We start from the raw sequence: 27,858 nt of genomic DNA, 5'->3' as shown, positions 1-27,858 counted from the left end.
ACCTATTTCTGCCAAAAAACCCACCAAAATAAACCTGTAAAAATACTGGTAGAAATTCAAGTATTTCTCATCTGTATTAAGTAGCTGTGCTGGTTCTGGCCAGGACAAGGTTAATTTTTGGAGCAGCCAGAGTGATTGGGTTATCCTATACCACCTTACTTCACTACCAGGGGCAGGGGTAAGGGAGTAGTTTTCCAGCCAGTGTAGTGTGAATTGTTTCTCTTGTACACCCTTTTATTAATATTGAATCTGTTAAGTGTTCATTTCTTACTTCACTGCTGATTCCAGTAAATTTTTCTTAACTCAACCTGCAATCTTTTCCTTTTGTGCATCCAATTCTCCTCTCTAGCCTGCCACAGGGCAGAGGGAGGAAGCAGTGAATGAACAGTGCATGGAGAACAGCGATCATAAATCTCAATAGCTTTATTCGGTGCCCAAAGGGTTGAGATAATCAGATCTGACCAGACCAGTTTGAAACAAATTTGGTTTAAGCATTTGTTGTACAAGGCAGGGAGTCAACAGTAACAATGTTGTTTGGTCTGTTCACATGGTTCACACGCACCTAACCCTGTATATATTCGTGTATTGGCCCTGTGTGCCCACCATGGCATTTTTTTCATACCAGGGAGAGAGAGGGATCAGAATTGCTGTCTTGCTGTATTGGGGGAGACCAGTTTATGACATGTGGGGGGCAATGAGAGACATCTGGGATGTGTGTTCAGCAATGCTCTTTTACCCTTCCTTTGGGGCCTACCTCTGGCAGTCCATTAAATTGTACCTAGTCTGTGGGGGAACAGGGGCAGGTAATTTCCTCCAGCTTTTTATGCCCTTTGTCATAAACCATGCTATTAAACCAGCTTTTGAGAATTTTGGATTTCCTCTCGCTGTTAAAAAAAGCATGGTCTTGTTGCTCTGTCTCTTGAGTACAGTCTGTACCACGTCTAGAGTCAGTGTGGCCCACACCATGTTCAGAATCCGGAGAGAGGTTTCTAAGGTCTGCTCCATGGGTGGATTGTCACGAGTGGCATGGAATGTCGGAGAAAATGGGCCAGTTTTGGGGGAAATTCTCTGCTTCAATGGTTTGGAAGTTCACCCCTGAACAACTACAGGATACTGATAAAGCAACAGTGTGTTTTCAAGGAGGACGGTGTGACATCTCCGGAAGGGAGGAAATCAGTGTGTTGGGCAGTGGTTATTCTTTACCAGACCGCGCTCAGTACTAGACAGTCCCTCAGGGAGAACAGGAGGAAAACAAGCAGCCACTGAGACCACTCAAACAGCAGCTGAACCATAGGATGAATCTGTGCCAACAGGAGTTGCCCTATACGTAAGAAGAAATCCAAGATCAAATCAGTTCACTTAGTGAGGGATGAAGAGGAAGCAGAACCCTCACAACAGCAGGAAGAGGAAGGGCCAAAGATAATCACCCAATCCCAACCCCTGAGTGAGCTGTGAGACGTACAGGAAGATTTCAGCTGCCGTCAAATGAACTCCTGGTCATCTAGCTGCTCCAATGCTGGGGCTTCATGGCCCATGACATGAAACTAGATGGTAGTGAAGCCCAGCAACTGGGATCCCTGGGACATGGGCACTGAAAAGGGAATTGGGAAAAAGACAAACTCTCATCCTTTGGAGGTGACTCCCGTCATGCAAGAGGGAAGGTATCGTCCCAGGGACAATCTAGTACTCCACTCCAGCAGGGAGAATGCCATGGAAAAAAGTCATCCAGTACATGAATCAGATGTGCTGGAGGTAACTGACAGATTCAAATAACAAGCAGTCTCCTGTAGAATCAGATCAGGTCCAGTACACACAATCCATATGGCAGAAGTTTGTACAGAGCATGCCTCATATGCCAGTTCACTGGCATTAACATCCAGAGAAGGAGAAACAAACAGTACTTCATGTGACTTGCCAACTCCAGCAATGTGAAGATCATCTTGACCCACACCTCGGCTGTAGAGACTGTCTAAGACTTTGGACAGACTCGAAAAAGCCAGTGAGGAAATGTCCCATGCCCTGCAGTACAGACCAAGGTCTCGGCTATTGGGAGCAAGCACTCCCCTGCTCAAGAGAGAAGACACACACAAGAAGGCAACCTGTGTTTTTATTGCGAGCAAAACAGAGGACATGAGGAAGTGGGATGGAAGATCCACCTCTGCCCTAGCAGCACGGGTATGTGAGCTGAATGCTTGGAATAATAACCACAACAGGAAATTCTTCATGGACAAATGCCACTCCAGTCTTCAGTGGGCAAGTCCTCAGACAGAAGAGGTGATGTTACTTCTGACCCTCTAGAATAGACCTCCAGTTCATATTTACAAGGCGTGAGCAATGAGAACTATGACCAGGACTAAAGGGGTCCTGACCCCAGCCAGAGGGGGGAAAGGGACAATCAGATCTATTGGCCCAATGGATCCAGTAATTGCATCCAATGGCTGGCACATCAGACCCACAAGAGTATAAGGCTTTAGTTGATACCAGCACACAATGTACCCTGAAGCCATCCAGATAACGTAGGGGCAGAATCCATACGGATTTCTGGTGTGACAGGGGCATCCCAACAGCTGACTGCACTAGAAGCTCAGTGAATTTGACTGGGAATGAATGGCAAAACTACCCCACTGTGACTGACCCAGAAGCACCATGCATCCTGGGCATAGGTTACTTTAGGAGAGGGTATTTCAAGGACCCGAAAGGGCATTTTTGGGCATTTGGGACAGACACTCTAGAGACCGAGGAAATTAGACAGCTGAATACCTTGCCTGGTTTGTCAGAGGATCCTTCTGTTCTGGGAATTGCTGAGAGCTGAAGAACAACAGGCACCCAATTACTACCACAACGATTGTTGTGGTCAACAATACCACACCAACTGGGACTCTCTGACACCCATCCATGAGAGAATTTGTGAGCTGGAAAGCCAAGGAATGTCAGCAAGACTCACTCATACCTGAATAGCCCATATGACCAGTGTGTAAGTTCAGTGGAGACTGGAGACTGACAGTGGACTGTTGTGGCCTGACTGAAGTCACACCAACACTGAGTGCTCCTGTGCCAGACATGCCTGAACTTGAGTATGAACTGGAGTCCAAGGCAGGGAAGTCAGGCCACCATTGACATTGCCAATACATATTTCTCTATTCCTCTGGCAGGAGAGTGCAGGCCACAGTTTGCTTTCACCTGAGGAAGGTGCAGTACACTTGGAATTGACTGTCCCAAGGGTGCAAACACAGCTCCACCATTTGCCATGGACTGATCCAGAATGTACAGGGTGAGGCTCCAAAACATTTGCAGTACATTGATGACATCGTTGTATGGGGGAATACAGTAAAGGAAGTTTTGGAGAAAAATGAGAAGATAATTAAAATCCTCCAGAAGGCAAGTTTTGCCATAAAGCAAAGTAGGGTCAAGGGACCTGTCCAGGAAATTCAGTTTTTAGGAGTAAAATGGCAAGATGAACATCATCAGAATCCATGGATGTGGTCAACAAAACAGCAGCTATGTCCCCACCAATGAGCAAACAGTAAGCACAAGCTTTCCTAGGTGCTGTGGGTTTTTGGAGAATGCATATTCCAGATTACAGACAGGTAGTCATGCCTCTCTGTCATGTGTCATGGAAGAATAATTTCAAGTGGGGTCCTGAACAACAAACTTTTAAACAAAACAGGATCATGCAGTAGCCCTTGGGCCAGACAAGACAGAAAGATGCAGTTAGGGAGAATAGTGCTTCCTGGGGTGCCTGGTAAAAAGCACCTGGGGAGACTCAAGGACAACCCCTGGAGTTTTGGAGTTGGGATACAAAAGATTCAAGTCCTGCTATGTCCCAACTGAAAAAAAAGATACTGGCAACTTATGAAGGGGTTCAAGTTGCTTCAGAAGTCATCAGCACCAAAGTACAACTACTCCTGGCATCCTGACTGCCACTGCTGAGCTGGATGGGCAAGGGAGAAGTCCCTTCCACACCTGATGCCACTGATGCTATCTATGTGGAGCAATTGGGTCATGGTGGTTACACAGCAAGCTCAAACAGAGAAACCCCAATCACCCTTGGATCTTGGAAGTCATCACTAACTGGCCCCAAGATGAAAATTTTGAACTATCATCATCAGCAGAGGAGGACGAGGAAAAGGTGACATGTGCTGAGGAGACCATACCATACCATCAGCTACTACCAAGTGAAAAGTGGTATTTTCTTCACTGATGGTTCCTGCTGTATTGAAGGAACACACTGAAAATGGAAAGTTGCCGGACTCTTAAGATGCAAGCCACAGAAGCCTGAGGGACAAGGTGGATCAAGTCAGGTACTACAGCTGAAAGCCATCCAGCTGGATTTAGGTATCACTGAATGAGACAAAATGGCCAACACTCTACTTCTACAGTGAGACATGGACAGTCACAAATGCTCTGTGGGGGTGGCTGGACTGATGGAAAAAGACCAACTGGCACTGGAAAGGGAAAACCATCTGGGCTGCTGTACTGTGGCAAGACATGATTGCTTTGGTAGGGAAGCTGACTGTAATTATCTGTCATGCAGATGCTTTCTCTACATGAGAGTTGGGCTACTGAAAAACACCTCAACAACAGAGGGGTGGACCAAGTTGCCAAGCTTAAAGTGTCTCAGATGCATCTGGACTGGCAACATAAGGGTGAATTACTTATTTCTGGCTCAGTGGGCTCATGGCACCTCACATCATCAGGAAAGAGATGCAACATACTGACAGGCTCATGACTGAGGGTTGGGTTTAACCATGGACAGTATCTCACAGGTTATCCACAATAACTGCACTGCAATCAAGCAGACCAAGTGGGTAAAGCCCCTGTTGTACAGTGCTCAATATTGAAAAGCACAGGGAAGCCTGGCAGATTGATTGTATCACACTTTCACAAATCCACCACAGCAAGCTTACAATGATAGGAACCACTGGATGGCTGGAGACATACCCTGTGCCTCACGCCACTGCCTGGAACACCACCTCGGGTCTTGAAAGGCAAGTCCTGTAGTTGCACGGTACCCTGAAAGAACTGAATCACTCCAATGGGACTCATTTCAAAAACAGCCTCATAGACACCTGGGCCACACTATTGAGTGGGTATATAATACTCCCTATCACACACCAGCCTCTGGGAAAAATGAACTGCACAACAGACTTTTAAGAACCACACTGAAAGCAGTAAGTGGTAGTGCCTTCAAACACTGGGAGTTCAATCTAGCTGAGGTCACCTAGTTAGCTAACACCAGAAGCTCCACTAAGCAAGAAAGCCCAGTCCAAACAAAACTTTCGTGTTCCACAGAAAGGGATTAAGTCCCTGTGGTGCACATGAAGAATGTGTCAGGGAAGACAGTTTGGATTAGTCCTTCCTCAAGCAAAGGCAAAACCCACCCACAGGGTAGGCAAACCCATCCACGTTTTTGCTCAAGAACCTGGGTGTACTTGGTGGGTAATGCAGAGGGATAGGGAAACACTATGTGTACCTCAAGGGGATTTGATTCTTTTGTGAAAACAGTCTGTAATGTTGAATTTTAAAACTCTGGCTGCTGAACGACACTGTCACTGTATGCTATAACTACCGTGGACAGTGAACAGGGACTGCTTCAGATATACCAATCAGGAGATTCTGATACATCCTGCAATTAGCTGGGAGCACACCAGCTGGAAGGTGCAGGATCTGGGCACGATGTAGGTGGCATGCAATAAGGGGTGGATAACGTCCCGGATTTGGCCAGCACAGGGTTAATTTCTGCAGCAGCCAGGAAGGGCAGTTATTTTGTACCACCCCACTTCACTGCCAGGGCTGGGGAAGGGAGTCTCTCTCCACTCAGATAAGGTGGCAGCAGCTCCCATATTGCAGCTCCCCAGTGCTGAGCTTTTGTTCGCACGTGAATTTTTCACCTCTCTTGTACACCCTTCTAATAATATTGTTGCTTTTACTGTTCATTTCTTATTTCATTGCTGTTTCCAGTAAACTGTTCTCATCTCAACCCACGATCTTTACCTCTTTGTCACAAAGGGAAACTCCTCTGTGATGGAAAGTCACATGTTAAAAATACAGTCTACAAATTAGTTGCATATAATCTCAACTTTCTTTATCTTCATTTAAACCCATCTATCTTATTTCACAGCTCAGACAGGATACTAAATCCTAGAATTGCTGCCAACAAAACAAAGCCTCCAAATATTTTCACATCCATTTTTGGATAATGTAACTACGAAGTTTAAAACCTGGTTTAATTTATGATGCTGTACGGAGTCTACAAGTTTTGCCTTTTGAAGTTAATTTAACTAGCTAGAACTCCTCAAGATGAAATATTTGTCTGACAAAAACCGTCAGACATCACTCACTGGGGTGTATGGATTTCCCGTTTTTTCCACAAACAGAAGCAGAAATTCCTCTCCCTTCTTTTCCTCCCTAATTCCCTTTTTCTGAGAGAGTGTTTAATTGTTTATTTTGCCACAGAATTAAGTTTACTCTCCAACATCTAAACACTACTTTTCAGTTTATTAGAGTTTTTACAAATGCCTATTAATAATACAATCCTGTGGTTCTTAAGAGCACTTGAAGCCCTCAAACATCATGAAACGCAGTTCAAGATGAACACTGCATGCTGGTAAAAGTTAAACATCTCCACAAATTTAAATCCTGTAGTTTCACAATACTGATACACCGCTCCCTACACCTGTGTAAACATCAGTTCATGTTCCTTGGCAAGCAATCTACACTATTACTGCAGAATAAGGATTTGGATTACATGGCAGTCATTCATAAACCTAACCTGAATCATTAAGCATCAGACTAATTTTAAAATGACAACTGGAATTCTACCAACACAAAATGCAAATTAATCCATGTCTTATAAAAAATTGTTTGTAACAACTTAAGACTTTTGCAGGCTTTACAGCACAGACTATGGTTGAAGAAATAGAACAGGGCAATGCTGCAGCCTCTCCACTGTCAACATCAATTTCAAAACAAATACAGTGCAAACTCTAACCTCACCTAAAACTTCAGCTTTTATCATGGAAGTCACAAGGAAAGCTTTTTAAATAATAAAAAAAACTAAATAAAAACTAAAACTAGAACATAGCATGCTGCAATCTCTTCAACTTTTAAGAACTACATTAAATAAAATTTGTTTTATCTCTTCCTCTGAAAAACTAAAAAAAAAGAAAATTAGATCATTTTTGAAGTTACTTTTTGTGATTTTAAAAATATGGCTTTGCACCAATTTTTCCACTATAAGCTACGCACAATAAAGTCTCAATATCTGGAGCTTTTATAAAGCTAAAAATCCATTCATTTTGTGGCAATAACATGAAAATACAGTTTGCTTTCTGACAATTATGCAAGTAAGTTTATCAGATGCAGCCTACATACAGACCTGTATTATAGAACTAAACAACCTTCTGGACCATCAACTTCATTCACATGGAGAAAAACCCCACCAAAAATAAAGCATCCAAAACAAAAAAGAAAACCATGGAGGAAAATTAAGTAAGTGGATGGCAAAAAGAAACACCATTAGATTTGGACATTAACTTAATGGGAAGAACTATTAATTTGCTTAACATTAACATGGAGCAGGAAAAAACCTTGTTATAATAAAAACAATTTCTGAAAACCACAATGACTAGGGAAGAGCTTTCTGTTCATAACCCTCCCTGTTGGGAGTGTGACCCACAATCACATCTTTTGAACAAAAAGGAAAGAAATCCAAGTTATCAGTCAGAATTTCATATGACAAGAACCTGTATGACACAAGATGCAGTTTGTTTTAAGTTTTGTGAAGAGGTCTGCCAAGTTTTTGTTGAAGTAGAAACACCAGTTCAAGACAGAATGGGAACATCCTGGTCTGATGCTTACAAGTGGCGGGAATTTTTCAATAACATGGCCAAACAATCATTTCAGAAAAAAACCAAAAACCACATCATTTTCAGCAGTCGCACCAAAATGATCCTCAGGTTTTTTTCTAAGCATCCTTAGCTTCTCAGTTTGAGTCAATACATAAACATGCTACAGAATCTTGCCATCACCAATCTCTGCCTGTTATGACAAGAATTTTTGCACCTGAGCAAACAGCTGATCTGCTAGGACTGACACTCTGAAAGGCAACCCTGAGCCTACCAGCCTGAGTGCAAGGGGGTGGAAACAGAAGCCTTCTGACTGTTCAGCTACTCTGCTTCAGCGCAGAGCTTTGACACCGACAGTCGCACAGCTCGGCTGTGCTGCTGCCACCCGCCTGTGTCTGTGCTGTGAGCACCTGTCACTCGCTTGCTCTCCCTCTTGACCAGGCTGTGCCGAGCTCATCACGCACATGAGCGTGATAGAGAACTGGATGTGGAAAAAAGAACAGAACTGGGAAATGCCTTTTTTGTGAAGAAAGGACTCTCCTTCACAGCCCTCTTTCTAACAGCTAACATACTTGTATTCCCTGCATGACTAGCTTTAAATTAATGCTCTATATTAGCTTGTTCTTACTCTGATTTATAGCAACAAAGACTTATTTTCAGTGACATGGAAACTACCAACTACTGTTGACTAGATGATTCCTAAATTATTAAAATGATCCTTTGAGTGTTCCTACAGCTTTTACTACTGATATTAATTTTTATCCCATTTAGAACAAAACAAATGCATCCAAGTCCTTTGGAAGCAACACTAAAACATTACCTCACCCTCTTGTGAGCTTGAGCTGTTATCTTTGCACTGCTAGCAACTATTAGGCACTAGTCCTCTCAGTGTGCTCTCTGTGGGAGAAAAACTGTACTACAAAATTTTCAGAAATTTGTATCCTGTTGCCCTATAAACCTCATCTCTGCTTCACTGATTAAAAAACTACTACCCAGAACAGCTAACAGAACTGCTTTATTTCCTGCTCATGATTAAGAATCAAACACATTTTCTGTGCTAAAGCACCTGGAGGATACAGTCGACCAACTAAACTGTGAGCACTGACAGTCACATTTATCTGTTTTACACAGTTCAGTTCTGATCTACTAAGGACTGTATGCCACAACAAAAATACGTAAATATTTAAAAGCAATGCATTTTGTAAATGCATTTGGCCAAATGAAACTATAGTAACAATAGCAACTAGATTCTCAAAATACTCAAATTATCTAAAATACAAAGGAAAAAAAAAATCCCTATTTCTCACATTTGGTCTACTCCAATCTTGAAACTGAAGGTTTTTTGTATTTTACCTCTGCTGTCAAAATAAATGTAACAGCAATGTTCAGCAAACAAATATAAACTATTGGAAGAAACTAACATTCTCACGTGTAACTTTTTCTAACCGACATATGAATTGAGTAATATACTTGAAACTGCAAAACTCAGCCAAAGAAGATGCAACAATACCAGAAGCAATGTTAATAACTGACCACTAAAGCTAGCAAGTGTTACAAGAAAACCACAAGGGTGAGAAAAGGAAAAGAAGCACCAGAGTCACAACCCACCCAGCACTGCACTGGCCAGCTTGTTGTGTTCTCATAGAAGTTTTAGAGTACTGCTGCACTAGAAACAGAAGTGCTGCCTTGATGGGACTTGGAGGAAAGGTGTGAGAAGCAGTATCCTACAGACAGACACACTGTTAAGATATGGACAATACAACATTTCATTCTGAATTAGAAATAGGAAAATGTGATGTGCCCTACAGATAAAGCAGCCAAAAAGTAGGAAAAGCAACCCCACACTTTACCTGCATAAAGCACTCACAGTGAGCACAAACAGAAGCAGCAGATTCTGACTGGAACATTCAAACCAAAGGGTAGAGGTCAAATAGTTCCCCAGGAACTCTCCACTACTGCCAGCCATTGAGGGCAGAGGACTACTGCTAACAGCTGAGCTATAGTTCAGCCAGGGATTTTATTCAATCTCCTTGTGGGACTACAACATACCCCTGTAGCAAAAGAGATTGAGCTGAAAAAAGCATTGTCGTTGGGTTTTGTGTTTTTCTCTTGTTCTGCTGTTCAGAACTATTACTGCTTTAAAAAATACACACTGAAATCAGAACTATTAAAACAGCAGTACATATATGCTGGCATAAGGCAGCCAGCAACACATCCACAAGAAGCAAGAATTCATTCAAGGAAGGACTACTGCACATATTATTCAGTCATTTGGACCAACCTATTTTTTTTAGGCAAAAAAATAGTTTTACCTCTTTCTAGAAAGAGAGAGGGATGGCATAGTCCCTCCCATCCCACAGTGAACAGAAAAAGAAGATCAAAGGCTTTTTGCTTTACTACTGTAAACATAAACCTCTCACACTATTTTTGAGTTCTGCAAAGACTTTTAGAAGATTGTTTGAACCAAGTGTCTCAGGACAATTACTGTATTTTCTATTTGTATAACAGCTATAAAAAAAATATTTTATAAACTGCGTATTTCTAGTACTGCAGGTTCACAGCCACACCTGAGAGAATGCGTAACAGTAAATCATCCAAAGCACTGCTTCTTCCCCTTTTTTAAAAAAAATTAAATATGTAAAATGCTACAGAAAATTTACTGGTTTAATATCCTTAAAAAGACAGTCTGACATTCACCAGAAAAAGCAAAGTCAACTGAATGTACGGCTTGATGAGCTTTTATCACTACAGCACTCGCACTGAATTCTTCTCTTTCTGTGCAAGAGGTAAAGCAACACGTAAAATCTCACATTTTCTACAGTAAGAATTTCAAGCCCAACATTCACCTATTCTAACTCTTCAATTATTTACTAACTTTCTGTAAATGACCCTTTTCTGAAGCTCAGTAAGTACAGAATTTGCTCACAATCAAGTGCCATGAAACAGATCAATGAGGCATGATTACTACAAAGAATCTATTCATTTAACCCATATAAAATTTAAAAAAACACCTATCTAAGAATACAGAAATTCAGTGTACTATTTAATATGGAACAATCCATGGATTCTAATGTAAAATTTACAAGACTGCCCCGTGTGACTGTTTTCAATATTATACCCAGCTGTATGTTCTCAAATTAATGTTGTATGAAAGAAATATTTGAACTTTCCACCAACATCTGTAGCAGTTGTCAAAATGGGAAATTCCTTCAACTTCTGCAAGAGTCATCTCTTCAATTAATGAAGATGTGCAGCAAGGTAAAGAATACCCAGTATGAAATCTGATCACACACCAAATGGGAATCAAGAACATGCCAGAATTGAGTAATAACAAGAGGGGTGTTAAGTGTATTTTAAATATAGAAATGGAGTAGATACACTAAAGGAAAGAACACTTGACATAGATGTTTTGCACTGTAATGTGTACAAGTGCATCAAACTGCAGTCAGAAAAATTCAGGCTTAACTGAAGCAGATAATTACTGCACTCAGTACAAGAACCATACTTGAACTAGTACACCTTACTTTGTGCTTTACTGTGTTGAATAGGAAAAAGCTTGCTGAAAATAACCTGTTCCTCTGTAGTTTACACTCAGTATTAATGACTCAGATTATGTAAAAATTGCACAAAGTGTCAAGAAAAAACTTAAAACTTCCTTTACATGCACAATTACCTTACAGTATTTGTCAGTGTGTGCTATTGTTTGAATATTTTGTGTGGCCAGCTGCTCTTAAGTCTGCGTAGAAGTTGGAACTCTTTAAACAAAAGTGGAAGAGTCAAAAACAAACATAGAGCACAAGACTAGTGTCAGACCAGAGTCTGTTTTGGTCTTCTTTTTAAAACTATTTAACCAGGTCAACTTCCAAGTATGGACAGGGCAACAAGCCATCTTTCAAAAAAAAGAACTCAATTACATATTAATTATACAATATTTTAAATTAAAACACATGATTACCAAAAATTATTTTCTCCCTCCCAAAGCCCTCTAAATAGAATTTTCTTACACAATACTACTCTGAAATCTCAACTACACCAAAGTAACACACTATCATTAATGACACACATCTCATTCTCACAATCTTCTTGAGCTCTTCATTCCTAATAATGAAGTAAATCTAACTGAAGGACAGAGGTCTGAGAGGTCATAAACAACACACAGTGAAGTCCTGATCTTCACTTGACTGTAACTGTATCTACCAGGTATTATCAGATAACAGAAACACGTACTATCAGATTTAGAATTGAAGATCCAGTATTTCTCAAGACACAGATCAAAATAGATTAGCTCTTACAAAAATGTAGAAAACTGCTTTCTGTAAGAACTGTGCTTGTGTTGATTGAAAGGTTTGACACTGGCATTCCAAACAATAACAGCAGTTCATAAAACATAATGGTCCAAAATGACTTTCAAATTGTGTAACTACATGACAACTCAAATAAATGGCAAAGATCCAAAACAAAAAGAGAGAAAACAAGAATTAAAATATGTTCTACAAAAATACATATTTCAAATTATCATTTGAAATGTTAATTTGCAGAATAAAGCCTTAAATAGTAAATATCACAGCATCAATTTGAAGTTGTACAAGACATAGCAAATTGGGTTTGGGGAAAAGTAAACACATCAAAACAGTAATCAGGTTCTAAAAGCACACACAATCAAAAAGGAAAAAAATCTTTAAATTCTAGTACTAATATACTTTGAACAAGCAATATAAGGCAATGCATCATCTTGAATACCAGAGGGAATTTCATTAGACATACCTTTTCTCTCTGTTTTCTGTGCAGGGATGGAAGATGTGGATGTAGACAGTTTTGATAAAGTAGATGCTCCATTAGCATCAAAGGATTTCTTTGGCTGGTGATCAGATTGTAGAGAAAATGGACTAGGAGGAACAGTGCTTGGGGTAGCAGTTGGATGAACGACTGTTTTGATGGGATGCTGTACTGGAGTAGAACTACTGTGAGTCTCTGCTCTTGGCAGTCTGTAGTCTCTGTCATTGTGCCTGCTTGTTTGAGACAAAATATTCTGTGGGAGCATACTGCTGGTGTCACTGGAATGCTTGTCTTCCACTTTTTTCAGGATTCCCCAAGTAACGTTGCAATTAAAAAAAAAAAAAAAAGATTAAATTAGAAACAAGTCTAAGATTGCAGTAACTGATTAATACAGCTGCACACCAACAACTGGAGCTGATTGAACTTCTTATGATTACAAAACGCTTCAAGTAGATCAGCTTCAAAAAAGACAAAATTTAATTCGACTCACTGACAAAATGCATTTTCTCTGACCTTTACTTGATTTAGAGCTCCAGTTAAGCACTGTGTTTTGATGAAAGGCTGCTTTATAACGAGTGTTACAGTCAAGTTAACTTTTGAAGTCTCCTAAAAAGATCTAAATCAAGATCTATTATTTCCATCTTGTATTTAGTGTGAAGAGATAATTTATGCCATTTTTCTTTTGTTCATCAAAATCCCTGAACATCAAGTATAATTTAACAGTTTGCCATTCTAGCCTTCAAAGAATTCCTCTTCATGTCACTTGAGTACTACTACAACAAATTTACAGTTAATTCAAGGCATTTATATATATTAAATGAATGACTCATCTGTCACATGATCATAGACTAAAATATGCTACTTAGTGAACATACCAAGTAAACAGAGAGTAATTCTTTTATAGATTCTGACATTTTCACCTGTCACAAAACAAATACTCACTGCATTATACATGACTGCTATCTTTTTGCAGCATCCAGTATATTTTAGCATATACAGCAAGTTTCAGTGTACACAGAAAAATACCCCTTTATACATCACCTTGTCAAATCCCAAGAGCGTGGGTGAAGAATAATACTTTGGCTTCTGCTTTTAAACTACCCTGAGAACTACACTACAAATTTATCCAAACTACATCAGCATACAGACAGAATCTCACAGTACAACTGTTTTCCAGAAGAAAGCCGACAAAGATTAAAGCTAGGTAAAAAAAAAAAAAAAAAAAAAAAAAAAAAAAACACACCAAAAAAACCAAGAAAAAAAAAAGAGTTGAAAAAAAAAAAAAAAAAAAAAAAAAAAAAAAAAAGACAAAAATCTCCAAGTTGCAGAAATTCATAGTCCAGGGAAGATTTTGCAAAGAGTATTGGTGAGGTAAAAATATGCTCTTGATAACACACACAAGCCTCTTGAAAACCACGATATAAAAATAGATTGAATTAGGTTATTATTGTTAGATGTGAAATCTTTATTTTTAATGTCAGAATATGACATTAGCAGGTCTCAATGATCACAACAGTCCAACTAAACTACAGATTATGCAAGTTATTTAAGTAACTATCCATGAAGATAATTAAACTCGACAGCAAAAGCCACAAAAAGGAAAAGCATTAAGCAAATGTTGCACTAGTAAAGCTGTTTAAAGAAACCCACATTTGGGAGAGTTAACTGTGCTACCCACTTTGGCTTTTATAAATGAAAAGGTGAGAAAAAGAGCTAAGGAAAGGGATTTTTTACAGTTTTTGAAGTTTGCAAAAGAAAACATTAATGCAAACAAAGCAAGAATGTATTGCTGTAAAAAAACCACATACTTCCACTGGCAAACCCACTGGCAGCTGTCGCCTGCATCACCTCTCTTCTGTAATCCCTATCTTTTGGAAAACTGTTAACTGACATTTTGCTTGCTTCTTTTTGTCTCTGCTCTCTGAAAAAAACAAAACAGAAGTCAGGTAAAAACGTACATTATTTAATAATAAAACAGTCTTTCTAAGTTACATGAGATAAATTAAACTGTTAAGAGCTTGCTGCTACAGGGGGGGTTAGCAAACTTCAGCCACTGCTTCCTTACATGCATGCTTGCTGAAGCCCACAATATACCAATTCAGCTTACTAATCTTGTCCAAAAAAAAAACCACCCAAAAAACCCATCCTGAAACAAAACATTAAGTACAACACTGACCCAGAAAACCAAAACAAAAATCCAACGGAAACAAACAAATAAACCCCAGAACAAGACAAAAACCAAACCAACCAACCAAGCAACGGAACAACAAAATCCTCCCCAATAAATCATCTCCACACAAACCAACCATACCTCCCTCTCAGGCTCTGGATTGTCAAGGGATAAAAGAGGTGCCAGAGGTCATGGTAAGGGTAGGAACACAGCAGACTTAGAGCACAATCTTTTATAGCAGTAATCTATTAGATAAGCTCAAGTGCTCTGAAATGTTCCTAAGAATATTTGTTCTTTATACAATTAAAACAAATAAAACCATATACCTTTCCAGCCACTCTTTTGGTTTTTCCCACTGGGAAACTTCTGTTCGGCAGTTGTAGTAGTATTTTTTGCCTGAAGAGCTGATGTGTTCAGACCAATCATCCGCAGAATCATAAGCCTTTAAAATACAAACAGTGTTGGACAAAAGACTACTTGAGAGTTTTGATGTACAAATTTAACAGCTTTCACTGTGTTTAAAACTACATGGCACCTTTTATGTACCCATATCATTGCCTTCCACCACCTCTAAATGACAGCTTGAACACGTGACCAGTATCCTCCTGCTGCATTCTGCAATAGTTTCCTCTGGTTTATTCCCATCAATCCCTTTAACAAAATCTAGTAGTACATTTAGTGGGATACAGTAAGGTCAATACTGATAACATTAGTTTCCTTCAACCTTACAACATCCCCAGAATTATTATCTTTCCAAAATTTTTCCACTGACCACAAATTTACTTTACTTTAATTTTGGGTTTGGGCATATTTTTACACCACTCTAACTACTAAAACTTTGATGCTGAAGTGACTAAAATTCACAATACGTAATGCATTTCAAATAAGTAAAATCACACTGTCTGCTCTGGATTTACCACAAAGTTAATGGAAAATATTTCTGTATCTATGTCATTTAAACAATCTAGTATTTTAAAATTAATGACAGGTAACACAAAGCTCTAATGATTACCAATTGGAATAGTTTTAAAACATGTAACAACTGCAGGTTGGGTTTACACACTGTTTATAAAATAAACACTGATGTTGGAAAACTCAAGCACAATGTATATGCTGCCTGTCTTAGACAAAATTATGAAAATATGGTGTGTATGGACAGGGCAACACATTGATAAAAATCAATCACAAATACTCACTGCATCTGAAGTTTTGCCTGGATTATTGCTGGGATTAGAAGAATGGGAATTTGAACTATGAAGAGCACTGTGGTTGTGTGAGTTTTCCTGTGGAGAGTAACTGGTCCCTGAAAGAAAAGAGAAAGACCATGTAAGATTTCAAAGAAATCAACCATCTGCATTCTAAGGAGGTGGAAGGGCAAAGAAGAGGGAAAGGGAGAAGGAAAGTTGTCCAAAACCTGGATCACAGCCAAGTGAAGCATAGTTCAGATCGAGAAGTATTTCAAGAGACCACATGCACATTTCTTTTTCACACAGGATAAAACGCACTTTGATTTTATAACTGGAGTAATGCAGTACATCCTTTCACTGGTCTAACTCTCAAACTTTATTCCATCACTAGTGAACAAACAGCCTTTATAATTTCGATGCTTTTAAGAGTCCTAACATGCCAATTCAGAAATTAACAGACATTTTCTCCTCAACATTAAATCGGAAAATTTAAATAGGCTTATCAACAGCCTATATGGTTAGATGCATAAAATCAAGTTTTAAGTTTACTGAAGCAATCAACGCTGTTTCCTTAAAACCGTTGTTTTCTTTTGAGACTAATTGTTATTAGTTCTAGGCAACTATTTCTGTTTATGCACACTGAGCAGACTAAATTTTCCTGCACCTCAGTCTCTGTAATAAAGGTACTGGCATTTAGAACATCAAAAGCAGCAGCTCCCAAATGGCCACCTGCTTCTGGCCTCCCTACCAACTACTCTTCAAGGCAACTTGGTTTTCCTCAATGTGAAAACACTTGAACAGCCGAAACAAGAAATGAGATAATCCTCATCAACTTTTAGATCTGTATTTGTGCCTAAGCTCAAGTCACCTGAACAGTTCCATCTACAATTAAACAAGGATAACCACACTGCAACCTCCTTTTAAATTTGCTGCTCTTAAGGCCTCCTATTTGTCTAAAATTTCTAAGCAAGTAAAAACCCTTCCATTATTCTTGATTGGGTTTTTTTAAAGTTCCAAGTGTTCACATAAATCGTCACCAAACTAAGTCATTTTCTTACATGTTTCAGAGAAAACCCAAGATATTGCAAATGTAACACTCTCCCATCTTTTACTTTTCCTACTGAGAAATTTCTCAATACCCAGGGGTACTACATGAAGTACCACTAGCTTCACAAGTTGTACAGCAATCTAGTATTCATAGTAAATAAGAAGTCAAAGTAATTTGAAAATGGCAAAGACTTTATCTTATGGGCAATTACAATAAAGAACAGTAAAGGACTGACATATAGGAGTGAATGGAGTAATAAAAAAATAATTGTTTCCAAGTCTTCCGAGAGCTACACACACAGAACACGACTAAATGACACAGTATGGTGCAAAATGAGAGCTATTATAATGCAAATTCTGTCTTCTGAGCCTTCTAACTACACAAGCAGTGACAAAATTGCTATTTCAAACTTCTTTCTCCCCACCTTTAACCCTGCAGGTTAGAAAGACAGTCCATCACAAAAGCAAAAAGAGATACACCACCACCAAACTATTTAGTATCCTACAAAGGTTAAAAGTCAGTTTGCACAAACATGAGTTACTGCAACCTGAACCAGCACTACCTCAAAACCTTTCCCTACACTATTTTGGCTAAAATTGCATGTTATTCTCTGTAAAGATATAAGGGGAAAAAAGTAAGGATAACAGAGCAAGTCTCATACTCAAATACAGTTTTTCAAAAGCTAGACCATAATTCTACACCAAAAGTAATCTTGCATGCTCAGGGCCGGGCAGAATGACTTAGCATGGGGTCAAGTTAGGCTTGTGAAAGCAATAATTACAACCATGACACACATGTGATGCACATGCCTAACAAAAACAACAAAGCCCCATTTATATATGCATTTGATTCTCCCCAAGATATAAGCAGTGTATCATAATTACAAGGCTGTACTCCACAGTTACACCAACAGGCTCAATTTTTTTAGACACTGATCATGTAGTGAAATAACTGCTTAATATTTTTGTATTAGTCATTCTTTTAGTATTTATTAACTATGTCTTTCTACCGAGGTAAAAATAATTAAAATTTCTTGTGTGTAGGTTGTTCAACATAGACATATTCTAATTAATTTCTGCTAAGAGGTAAAATAATCTCCCTTTTTCAAGGGAAAAAAAGAGATGAAAATTTACCAGATGCCTTTGTTTGAACAGTACCTTCAAAACATCAGAAAGCACCAATGCATTTAATTTACCTGTTAATTAATTCATCCTGTACCACAGCTGCACTATCACCACATTTTGTTCAGCATGCTCAAGATGTACATGGTGATTTTTAAATACTGTATTGGTGTAAATACACCACACCGTGATTCTAATCTAACAGGCATTTCCCAAACATGAGAAAGAGCCAACAACATACCTATTCCATCAATAAAATACTGTGGAGCCAATTCTATCCAGCCCATAAACAAACCACACAAATTCACTGTACAGACTTTGAAACCCCACACGGTGTATCAGCTCAGCAGCACGCCCCCATTCCACACTGTGCCCAGCCCCAGCATTGAGTCACCAAGCTCTCTGCAGGAGTATCAGAGCAGCTGCAGCAAGTCACACCCACCTCCAGCTGGCCCAGATAGGCCAACACTAGTGTGCACACATTCTTCAAAAGGGGCCCCTGGGCCTCTCTGAGCTGCAGTCCTCCCGGACAGGACAGTCCACCCACATGCTCCATCCAGCAGGAATCCTGTCCTACCTGAGCTGGCCTCAGCTGCATAAAAACTCATCGTGGCTGCTCCAGCAATGCCGACTGCCTCCTGTCACCAGGACAAGCGACGTGGGCCTTTGCAGGGCCGGCCATAAATGCGTGCTGATGTGCAGGGTAACTGCAGGTGTGGGTTCACCGCCCAGACCCCTGTTCTGTTTTACACATAATACCACTTTATGTTTGGATCTGTATGCAAACTTCAGGAATGAGCATACAAAAGGACTGCTGAACTGCTGTTTGCTGTTGGAAAGCTTACAAGACTGAAGTGGATGACACTCTGGAGAACAAGAACTTTAGGCACTTCAAACAAGTTAAGGGCTTAAACAATGTATGTATACATGACAACCATATTACCAAATTACCTTTTTATACTGAGACAGCAAGGCTCTAGTATGTGGTTAAATCCATGGACAGCTGTCACCTAGGAATCTGACAATCCAGCCAAGCAAGTGGTGCCAGATCAAGTTGTCTGGGAAAGTTGTTGAGGACGTTTAAAAGGCCAGAAAGCAACCCACAAGCAGAGGTCTACCTCTAAAAACAAGAGGGTTCCCCTCACTTGAATGATAATTTGCAAAGCCTAACCACAAGTCATTTTATGGTGGCTCTGACTTGTCACCAGCTCTGCATCTCCCAGCTGCATGCCCGGCAAAGCAGAAGATGATAACAGGATCACCAAGAGTAGTCCATACCCAAAAAACAGGCCTGATAAGGTAGAGAGCATACAACTGTCCCTTGAGACAGTGTCTCGTGGCAAATTCTCACCTTTTGCTCTTACAGTTAGACATTCCTTACTAGCTACACCTTCCTCAGGAAAGAGGAACAAAGACTTGGTTTTGCACTCCTTATCAGCGTATTTTCAAATTTAGCAATTGCTGTTATATATCTTTGATGCACCATAAGGAAATTCATATTGTGTTATAAATACTCCAATTCAGTTTCAGAATTCCCCATGGAAATGTTTACTGCACAATCACAGTGAATTTCCTCAGTTTAATCATTATTTTGAAAGCAGCTGAAGCTGGAAAGAGCTACTCCTAACTGGAAGATGGCCAACAAGGGCATCAGCCCTACAGTTATATAAAACTGTGGTGGTGCAACTGTGTGAGCAAGTCTTCCCTAGTGATTAACAAGTCACAGGGCATATCAGAGTCAAGGTTAAAATATCACAGCTATCTTCTAGTCTTTCCAACAAAAATCACATCTTCCTTACTAATGCATGAAAATCAATTCTGCACTAATGCAGAAAGTACAAAGAGCAAGGGTCTGGGAACCAATTCAAAATTGACTTCATGCCTACTACAGATTTGAGATTCTGTTAAACTAGGACTCCTTTTAATGTTTTTCTAAGTTTTCTCCACATCCCAAGCGCTGAATCCAAGACACTTCGAACTGCAGCAAGGGCTCAAAACTATCCTGGATTTGAAAAACTGATTTAACATAGGCTGAAATAAGAATACTACATTTTGCAATACAGTCAACTTTCTCTAGCAATTATCACACTTAATTAGCATCTCCATTAACATCACTTCAATTCTGAAGGTATAAAAAGTTCAAATTTTGATTTAAGTAAAGATCAGACTGCTCTAATAAAGCACCCTTCTCCCCTGCCATCTTCAAGACCAAACCAAAACTCCTTCCTTTCCAAAACCTGTAGACCTATACTGGCAATTACAACATCCACCTGAAACCATTTAGGTGGATGAAATTTACTTGCCACTTGATTAGAATAATCTCATACTTGACTGTGCATTATCCACCATCCTTCAAGTATCTTAGCCTAATTTACTCTTTTTTGGTTCATAACATCATATAGTATCAGAATCATAAAATCTTCTACTGAAATGCACAAGTTGGAACAGAGAGACATTAGAGTTGCAGTATATGTACTGTTGTACCACATGACAGTTAACTTTACACAGCTCATTGCTGATAGAGCATTCATGTTTTCTTTTCAGCCACAAAAATACCTTGCCAATATCCTCACTCTCATTTTGTTCATATTAAAAAGTGTCAGTGTAGATATAAAATAAAGGAAGTTAACAAGTGCTCACCAGCTGGAACTCAAAGATGGTCTGCTGCTCCAGTACCTCTAGAGGGAACTGGGATTCAGGAAGGGCTTTAGGAGAGTCACCATTACTGTGCCCATATACTAGGCATGTGGAAAGAAACACTGGGCAGCAGAAAAGCAAGGAAGATCATTACCCTTGTGACAATTCCATCCACACTTTCTATGATTCCATATTCCACCTTTTAGCTAATATGCAATCAAATTCATGAAACTACAGACAATATCAGAATCTGAACTTCCTCAAAAGAACAAATACTACCAAGTGACAGATACCAATTGGTTGTTAACAGAGAAAATTTAACAGCACAGTAAGTCTATGGTGGTGATACTATATGAGAATAACTAATTAAGAACACTTCTCCAAATGGTAAAAATGACAGAAATTTATCTAGGATAAGTCTAAACTAAAATGTCTAAAGTGTATTTCAATTGGCTTTGTTACTTCAATGCAAATCTTTGTGCAAAACACTTTCTAAAGTACTGCATATGGGAGGAAATAAAGAAACACAATAGGAACACAATACCCAACATGCCAGCAGTAACAGAACAGCCTATCATGGTCATTTTGATTTGCCAAATGTTAAAAGTAGTAAGACAAAACAATTTTTCTTCACTGCATTTTTATGTGGCCTGGTGTATTGAAATAAACATGGCTGCCTTCCACATGCAACCAAAAGCATAAAAACTTGCAATTTTCCTAGCAGAGCAGTGGCCTCAGAGAATACACCAACTGTGTAGTAACATTTTCCAGAAATTCATAACTTACTAACTTGAATGCGCAATGCTTTGCCAAAGAAAGAAAATCCAGCCTGATCACGGTACTGTCCAACTACATACCCATTATGCCCCCCCAAATAAATGCTTTATACCACTCAAGAAGTAGTTCTATTGAGGAAAAAAACTTACAAAGCTTTATTTCATTCCCTACCCTTCTCTCCTGCCACACTGCCAATCCAGCACAGCAAAGTCTGTACTGTTTTGCAATATCCGATTCACAGGGTAAACATTCCAATGTAAAGAAGTTCCCTTTTCCTCCAAGTCACCATTCACACAGAATTTCACAGACATCAGCCAAAAACATTGCTATGAACAGACCAGGAGTCATACATACATGGAGTAGCACAAATGACCAAATGTGGATGAAAATGATACTGTAAACATATAGTTTTATTAAAACCAGAATATTTCTTCTAAAATGGTAGTAACAAAGTGACACCTTGAAAATGAAAAGGGAGGAGAAGTGAATTAATGAAAGTCAAGAACTCATTTTACTAATGTAACACTCAGCAAATGCAAAGGCATCACTGATTATTAAAATGAAAAAGATAAAGTTAAATCTTACATATTGCATAATGACCAGTAAATTTTATTTTGCTATCTGCTGCTTACTTTTCTATTTTTAATTAGTTATACTCCATTTATTTCAGAAACTGAAGCTTAATTTTAGGGCAAACAGACCGAACTGCTCTATAAAGAACACCAAGTTATTCCTGCCCACCAAAAAGTAAAGCAAAAGGTAATAAAATGTCTTAAACTAAATTCAAACTTTCAGTTTTCAAACAACAATTCAGGGATTTACTACTCTAGCAGCTGTTTTCCTAGGGTTGTACTTCAGCCTAAATGAGTAACACAGCTTGGGTTCTCCTCATTGATAAAGCAGATAAACTTGGTTTTGTCCAACCATCCTATCATTTGCTCCTTTCCTTGTTACAGCTACAGCTTAATAATTAAATAATTTTGGGGTTGTTTTCTTTCTCCCCTCAGTCCACCTCCCAGGAGCAAAGAGAAATCACTTTTCAACTTAAGACATAACTTTGGAAATAATCAGGTTCATTAACAAGGTCCACTAAATGAAGGGAGTTTCTGTATGATTCAGTACTCAAATGTAACAAATCAGAGCTGAAAAAAGCCTAAGGGATGAAAAATGGATTTTCAGCACACTCCAGACGTAATTCCTACAGATTTTCTTCAAAGAAAATCAATATGTGTCAGTTTCCTTCATAATTCACTACTGAAATAACAATAAACAAAGACTGGACAAATAATTTTACCATCACCCATAAAGATGTTTATTCTTTACTTTGAAGTGGGGTAAACAGTATCATTTGAAAGAATTTGCCTGTTTCTCAGTAATTAAGGCAAATTCCAACCAGCTTCTAAACATTTCTGGTAAGACTCAAACGTTACTAAAATAGATTAAACAAATTATAATGTACAAAGTGGATTTACGTGGAATTAAAAACTATGGGTAGACAAGTTCTTCAGATTAATGTTTGCCATTTCCTCCCTATAGGGAACTTTAGGTTCAGGTCACCTAATAAAATAAAAAATGCCAGCAACATCCTCAATACTGCTGAAGATCTACTAAGACATGCACTTCATTTGAGATCAATTGACTTGAAAAAAGCAGCTGAAGCATTTCACCCATGGAAAATGCGAGTGAGTACCATGAACTTCAGCAACACAGAGTCATATTCCTAACTCTCTGGCTCATGACACCAGAAGATTTCAGCGTGTTTAATTAAAAAACAAAATCCTTGTTCAGTATCACTAATGACAGTTTCAAGTATTTTTAAGCTTGCAACACTAATCAACATGACCGAATGTGTACAAGGAGTGGGACACTGCTCTAAAAAGAAAGGAGGCAGGTTGAGAAAAAGCTGAACTCTGCCTTCATTCTGGACTGTGGCTCCCAAAACATTTACATCTCTAATACGGTGTCAGAGACTGCCCAAGAGAGGTTCTTCCAACCTCAACTAAAAGCTTCATATAGAGACTTTTTAATTTATTATGATATGCAAAACCAGATGTGTTAAACTGACAGCTAGGATCCTTACCACAAACTAACAACCATGTTATCTGAACTCCAAATGGATCAGCTCAGCAAATGGACAATGGAGTGAACTTCCCCCTTCAAAGACCTCCTCAGCAACACCACAAAACCCAAATGAGCCTCCCATGAACACACTGTAATACAGCACTAAGAGAGTCAAGCTCAGTGATGGAAATCTACACACTTCCCTACCTCCAGCAACATTTCCACAAAACTGATCAACTAAGATTAAGCAGAAGACCTGGTTCTCTATTTCTGATTCACATTAATTTTCAGCAGATAATTCCAAATTTAGAAGTTTTTTCCTCTCAAAAGCCAAGAAAAACTAGACAACTCAAGACATTAAAAAAAAAACACATTAGTCATCTGGGGCAACAGGCACATACTCAAATGCTTCATGAGAATTAGGCTCAAGGGATACTGAAATGAATAACAATTCCTTTAACACTGCAGGAGGGGGAGGGGGCAAGCATCATAAATTTTACTTTTTGTTCAAGGAGCTTCCAAAAGAACATAAAACATTGAAAGAACCATTGATATTTATCAACACACACATCAGATGAGAGTTACTCAAATGAAGACACTTCACAAAAACTCTGGATTTCAATATTTTTAGAATACAAACAGGAGAGTAGGACTGTGAAAGACTGACACATCATAACGCAGTCATCACAAACTCTATTTCCATTAATTTTAGGGGTCATGCAAAACAATTTCTGCTTATAAAGGAGAAAAAAAAGCAGTTTCCCAAACAAATATCTGAGACTATTTCCCCTTTTCCTATGTACCCCCAGCACCAAATTAGCACCCTCACTCAGAAGCTCCAAACAATTAAGTAAGCGATGACAACTTAATCTCCCTAACAAAATCCACTGAGCAAAAAATAATGTTAACTAAGAACAAGGCCAGGTTGTTTAGCAGCTCTCAAATTTCTTTTGATGTTTTGAGTATAGCTTTTGGAGGACAAAGAAGTTTAAACAGAAGACCCTGTGAATGCAGTACTACTTAAAAATGAACTTGCATTGAGTGTTTCCATTACTGGGCTTAGAATAAGAAAGGTGAAGCTAGAAGTTTTTATGCATATAGGTAGTGCCACACAATGACAAACGTTTGTGAACTTCATCCCATCTTAAATTTCCTTCATCTCAACTGAGCATACACTATTGACAGTCAGCAATTCAACAAGTACACGGTGTCGTAGAAGTACTAAAAAAGGGAGTCTCAGTTACAAAGCATTACTGCAATCCTGCAAAAAGGTTAGTCACACATAGCACACTTCCATATCCTTAATCAGAAGGATGTGGCAGAAACAATGTCTAACCACGTTAAAATAAGGCAAGAAATAAAATGCACCATCTATCGACCTTCTTAAATGTGTCATAAAAACAGTAACTGTTAGTCAGATTATCTCAAATTCTTAAGATACATCAAACACAATAGAAGAACCAACCTTCACTTCAATACCAGATAATTCCTTGAGTGCTACTAATATTTGTTATTTGAAGAGAACTTTCTCTTCTTCTAAGACTACAGCAATGTCCATGTGTCAATAAAACAGAGAAAGCATTATTTCACCTAAAATTTAGATACTGACTGATCTGCCTATAAAAATTCTGGATTATTTCTGTTTTCAGAAAGATTACTCTTTTTTTTCCTGGACATGTTATTTCTTCATCACAAATGAGAAACCTAATTTGAAAATATTTAGTATTAAAAGCAGCAATTGGTCACTACATTTTTATATCACTCGGGAAACTATTAGGTTTAGACTAAATACATTTTTAGTTCTGGACATACTATGCCATGTGTATTTATTACAGTATAGATGTGCAACAAGCATAATTTTAATTTCATGCTTATTTAATTTTCAACTGGGAATTGGTTTTGAAAAGACAAGAAGAAAAAAAGCAAGTCCAATTACTGTATTACTTTCTGTCATGTAGAAATTCTTCAATAATAAAGGAATGCTGGCCCACAGCTCTGGGAGAAAGCAAAGATGGCAAGCAGGGATTGACCTAAGAATTAATATATATAGTGGTGTGTTTAAAAAAAAAAAACAAAACAGATTCACAGCTTCATTTCAGGCTAGCCCAGCTCAGCTTAACAAAGCTTAGCTCAGCTTAACAAAGCTATTTTGCAACACAGTTTTCAAGCATCTAAAGCACAATAGGTAACAAGACAATTCATCCCTCTTCCCATTAAGTAATTCTTAAATACATACATCAAATTCAACTGGTCTTTCCCGGAACTACCTTACTATAGGAAAATAAATACTCTCAAAAGGACTATACAAAAACTGCAATCATTATTATCGAAAGTGTCTAGCCAGTATGAGGTGAACTTTATACTACTTGAAGAGGATCATATTAATTCTTACATTAAAGCAAGCAGAAATAACATTCTTTCAAATTAACAGTTTTTAAAATGAAGTCTGTGTTAATCTGTCAGCAGCAGGTGTCTGAATGAGGAATCTACTCAAACAACTTAACTAGATGAAATCTAAACTCCTCCCTATGTTATTCAAGGGGCACAGCTGGCATGAACACACCACCATCCAGAAGAGCACAATTATGTGAAATAAACACAGCAGAAAAAAAAATTAGGTAGATCACATTACCTAACTTTTATTGTGGCATTTATGCACAAATATAAATTACTTATTATATACCTTAATTAAAAAACCATTTGTTGTGGGTTTTTCCACATTTGGGAGTGAATAGGTATGTTTGAAACATAAAAATGAGATGAGCATGACAGACCATAATTTCCTTTCCCTGTTTTTGCTACTGATAGACATGGATAATTGATAACTCTGCTGCTCCAAAAACCTCAGTAACAAACCTAGAAAAATACTGAGGAAGACTGTTACTTTGGAGAACATAAAAAAGCACAATATTTAAGAAATCTGTGAAACCATCACAGAGGAACTAATTTGTGTAGCTGGGATGGAACTATGAATCTGCTTTGTAGAGGTATGGCATTACTAAATATATATATAGCAGGTCACAGAAATTATATTGACAGGCATCAGAAAAGTAGTAAGAAAAGTTTAGACCAAAAAAAGACCTTCTGAAGATTTCTGCTGCTCCTCAAAGACAGGGAATTTAGCTCATATAGCACACTGTTCGTATTTCTGGCCGCCTTGTCCTTGTCATGAAGCACTTGAAAGCTGTTTTACTTCTCTTTTTTTGAGTGATGACAAAAGGAGGGTATTGTCATTTTTTATCATACCTCTACTGTAGAAACAAAACAAGTTATGTTTTAACATTGCAACAGAACTTTGACAGACTGTTCCTTTGCAACTCTCCTTTCTAACAACTGTCACATTAAGGAACAGATGATTATTCCAGAGTACTACAGGGCCTAATCATAGGTCTCTAGGCCTCATTTTTTTATTTATTTCAAACACAATGTATGCATGCATACATGGAAAGTCAAGGCCACAAAAGCTTAACAGACATCTCTTAATGCACCTGGTAAAAAGAGTGAAGTCTCTTGTCAGTCACCTGCTCAAAAATCTATCTCCCTTTCCAGTGACCTGAAGGACAGACTTTCCAGCTGGACACACCAACGGTGACTCTCATCACTGTCTACAAGCATCTGCACGGAGGGGTTAAAGGATGGATCCAGGCTCTTCTCAGCAGTGTCAAACAACAGGTCAAGAAGCAATGGGCACAAATTGTGGGGCAAAAAGTTCCACCTGAAGGAGGAAGAACTTCTTTACTGCCTGAGTGACTGAGCACTGGAGAAGGTTGCCCAGGGTGGTTGTGGAGTCTTCCTCACTGTAGAGATTCAGGAACCATCTGGACACAATCCTGTGCCAGAATGACCCTGCTTGAGCAGGGAGTTTGGACCCTGTGGCCCCTTCCAATCTGACTCACACTGTGATTATTCTTGAACAGTATTCCATCAGTCTACTTCCAGCTAGCAGGCAAGTACAATTTGTGCTTTAGAACACACATCTCACTTCACAAGCTTGCAAACAGAGAGAAAAAGGGAAACAATCCTTACTGAAGAGCTACATAGGGAATGATCCCTCCGTACAGCAAGAGGTTTTTCCCTCAAAATGCCCATGAAATTGCATAAACACCTGACTTTGTAGACAAATGCAGTTACCATTGCAAGTTGTGTGCCATTAAATTACTATTATTCACAGAGAAGTTATTACAGAATTAACCTGCCCTCTCAGGCAAAACAGAGGCAGAGCATTCTCTTCCAA

At 38.7% G+C, this 27,858-nt stretch overlaps 1 protein-coding gene across 4 annotated transcripts in view; it reads right to left on the bottom strand.

Moving 5' to 3' along the window:
• Positions 1 to 27,858, bottom strand: part of WAC (WW domain containing adaptor with coiled-coil) — a 57,335-nt gene that overhangs the window by 21,489 nt on the left and 7,988 nt on the right. For all 4 annotated transcript variants that reach the window (XM_041408886.1, XM_041408884.1, XM_041408885.1 and 1 more), the window contains exons 4-7: positions 15,990 to 16,096; positions 15,120 to 15,235; positions 14,432 to 14,544; positions 12,612 to 12,920 (exon numbers count right to left, since the gene is read on the bottom strand). In XM_041408886.1, the coding sequence (XP_041264820.1) occupies positions 12,612 to 12,920; positions 14,432 to 14,544; positions 15,120 to 15,235; positions 15,990 to 16,096 (645 nt within the window). The remainder of the gene's footprint in view (positions 1 to 12,611; positions 12,921 to 14,431; positions 14,545 to 15,119; positions 15,236 to 15,989; positions 16,097 to 27,858) is intronic.

This window comes from Onychostruthus taczanowskii, unplaced genomic scaffold (assembly GCF_017590055.1).
Source record: "Onychostruthus taczanowskii isolate IOZ18803 unplaced genomic scaffold, ASM1759005v1 scaffold3, whole genome shotgun sequence".
NCBI lineage: Eukaryota > Metazoa > Chordata > Aves > Passeriformes > Passeridae > Onychostruthus > Onychostruthus taczanowskii.
This window is presented reverse-complemented; position numbering and strand designations above follow the sequence as displayed.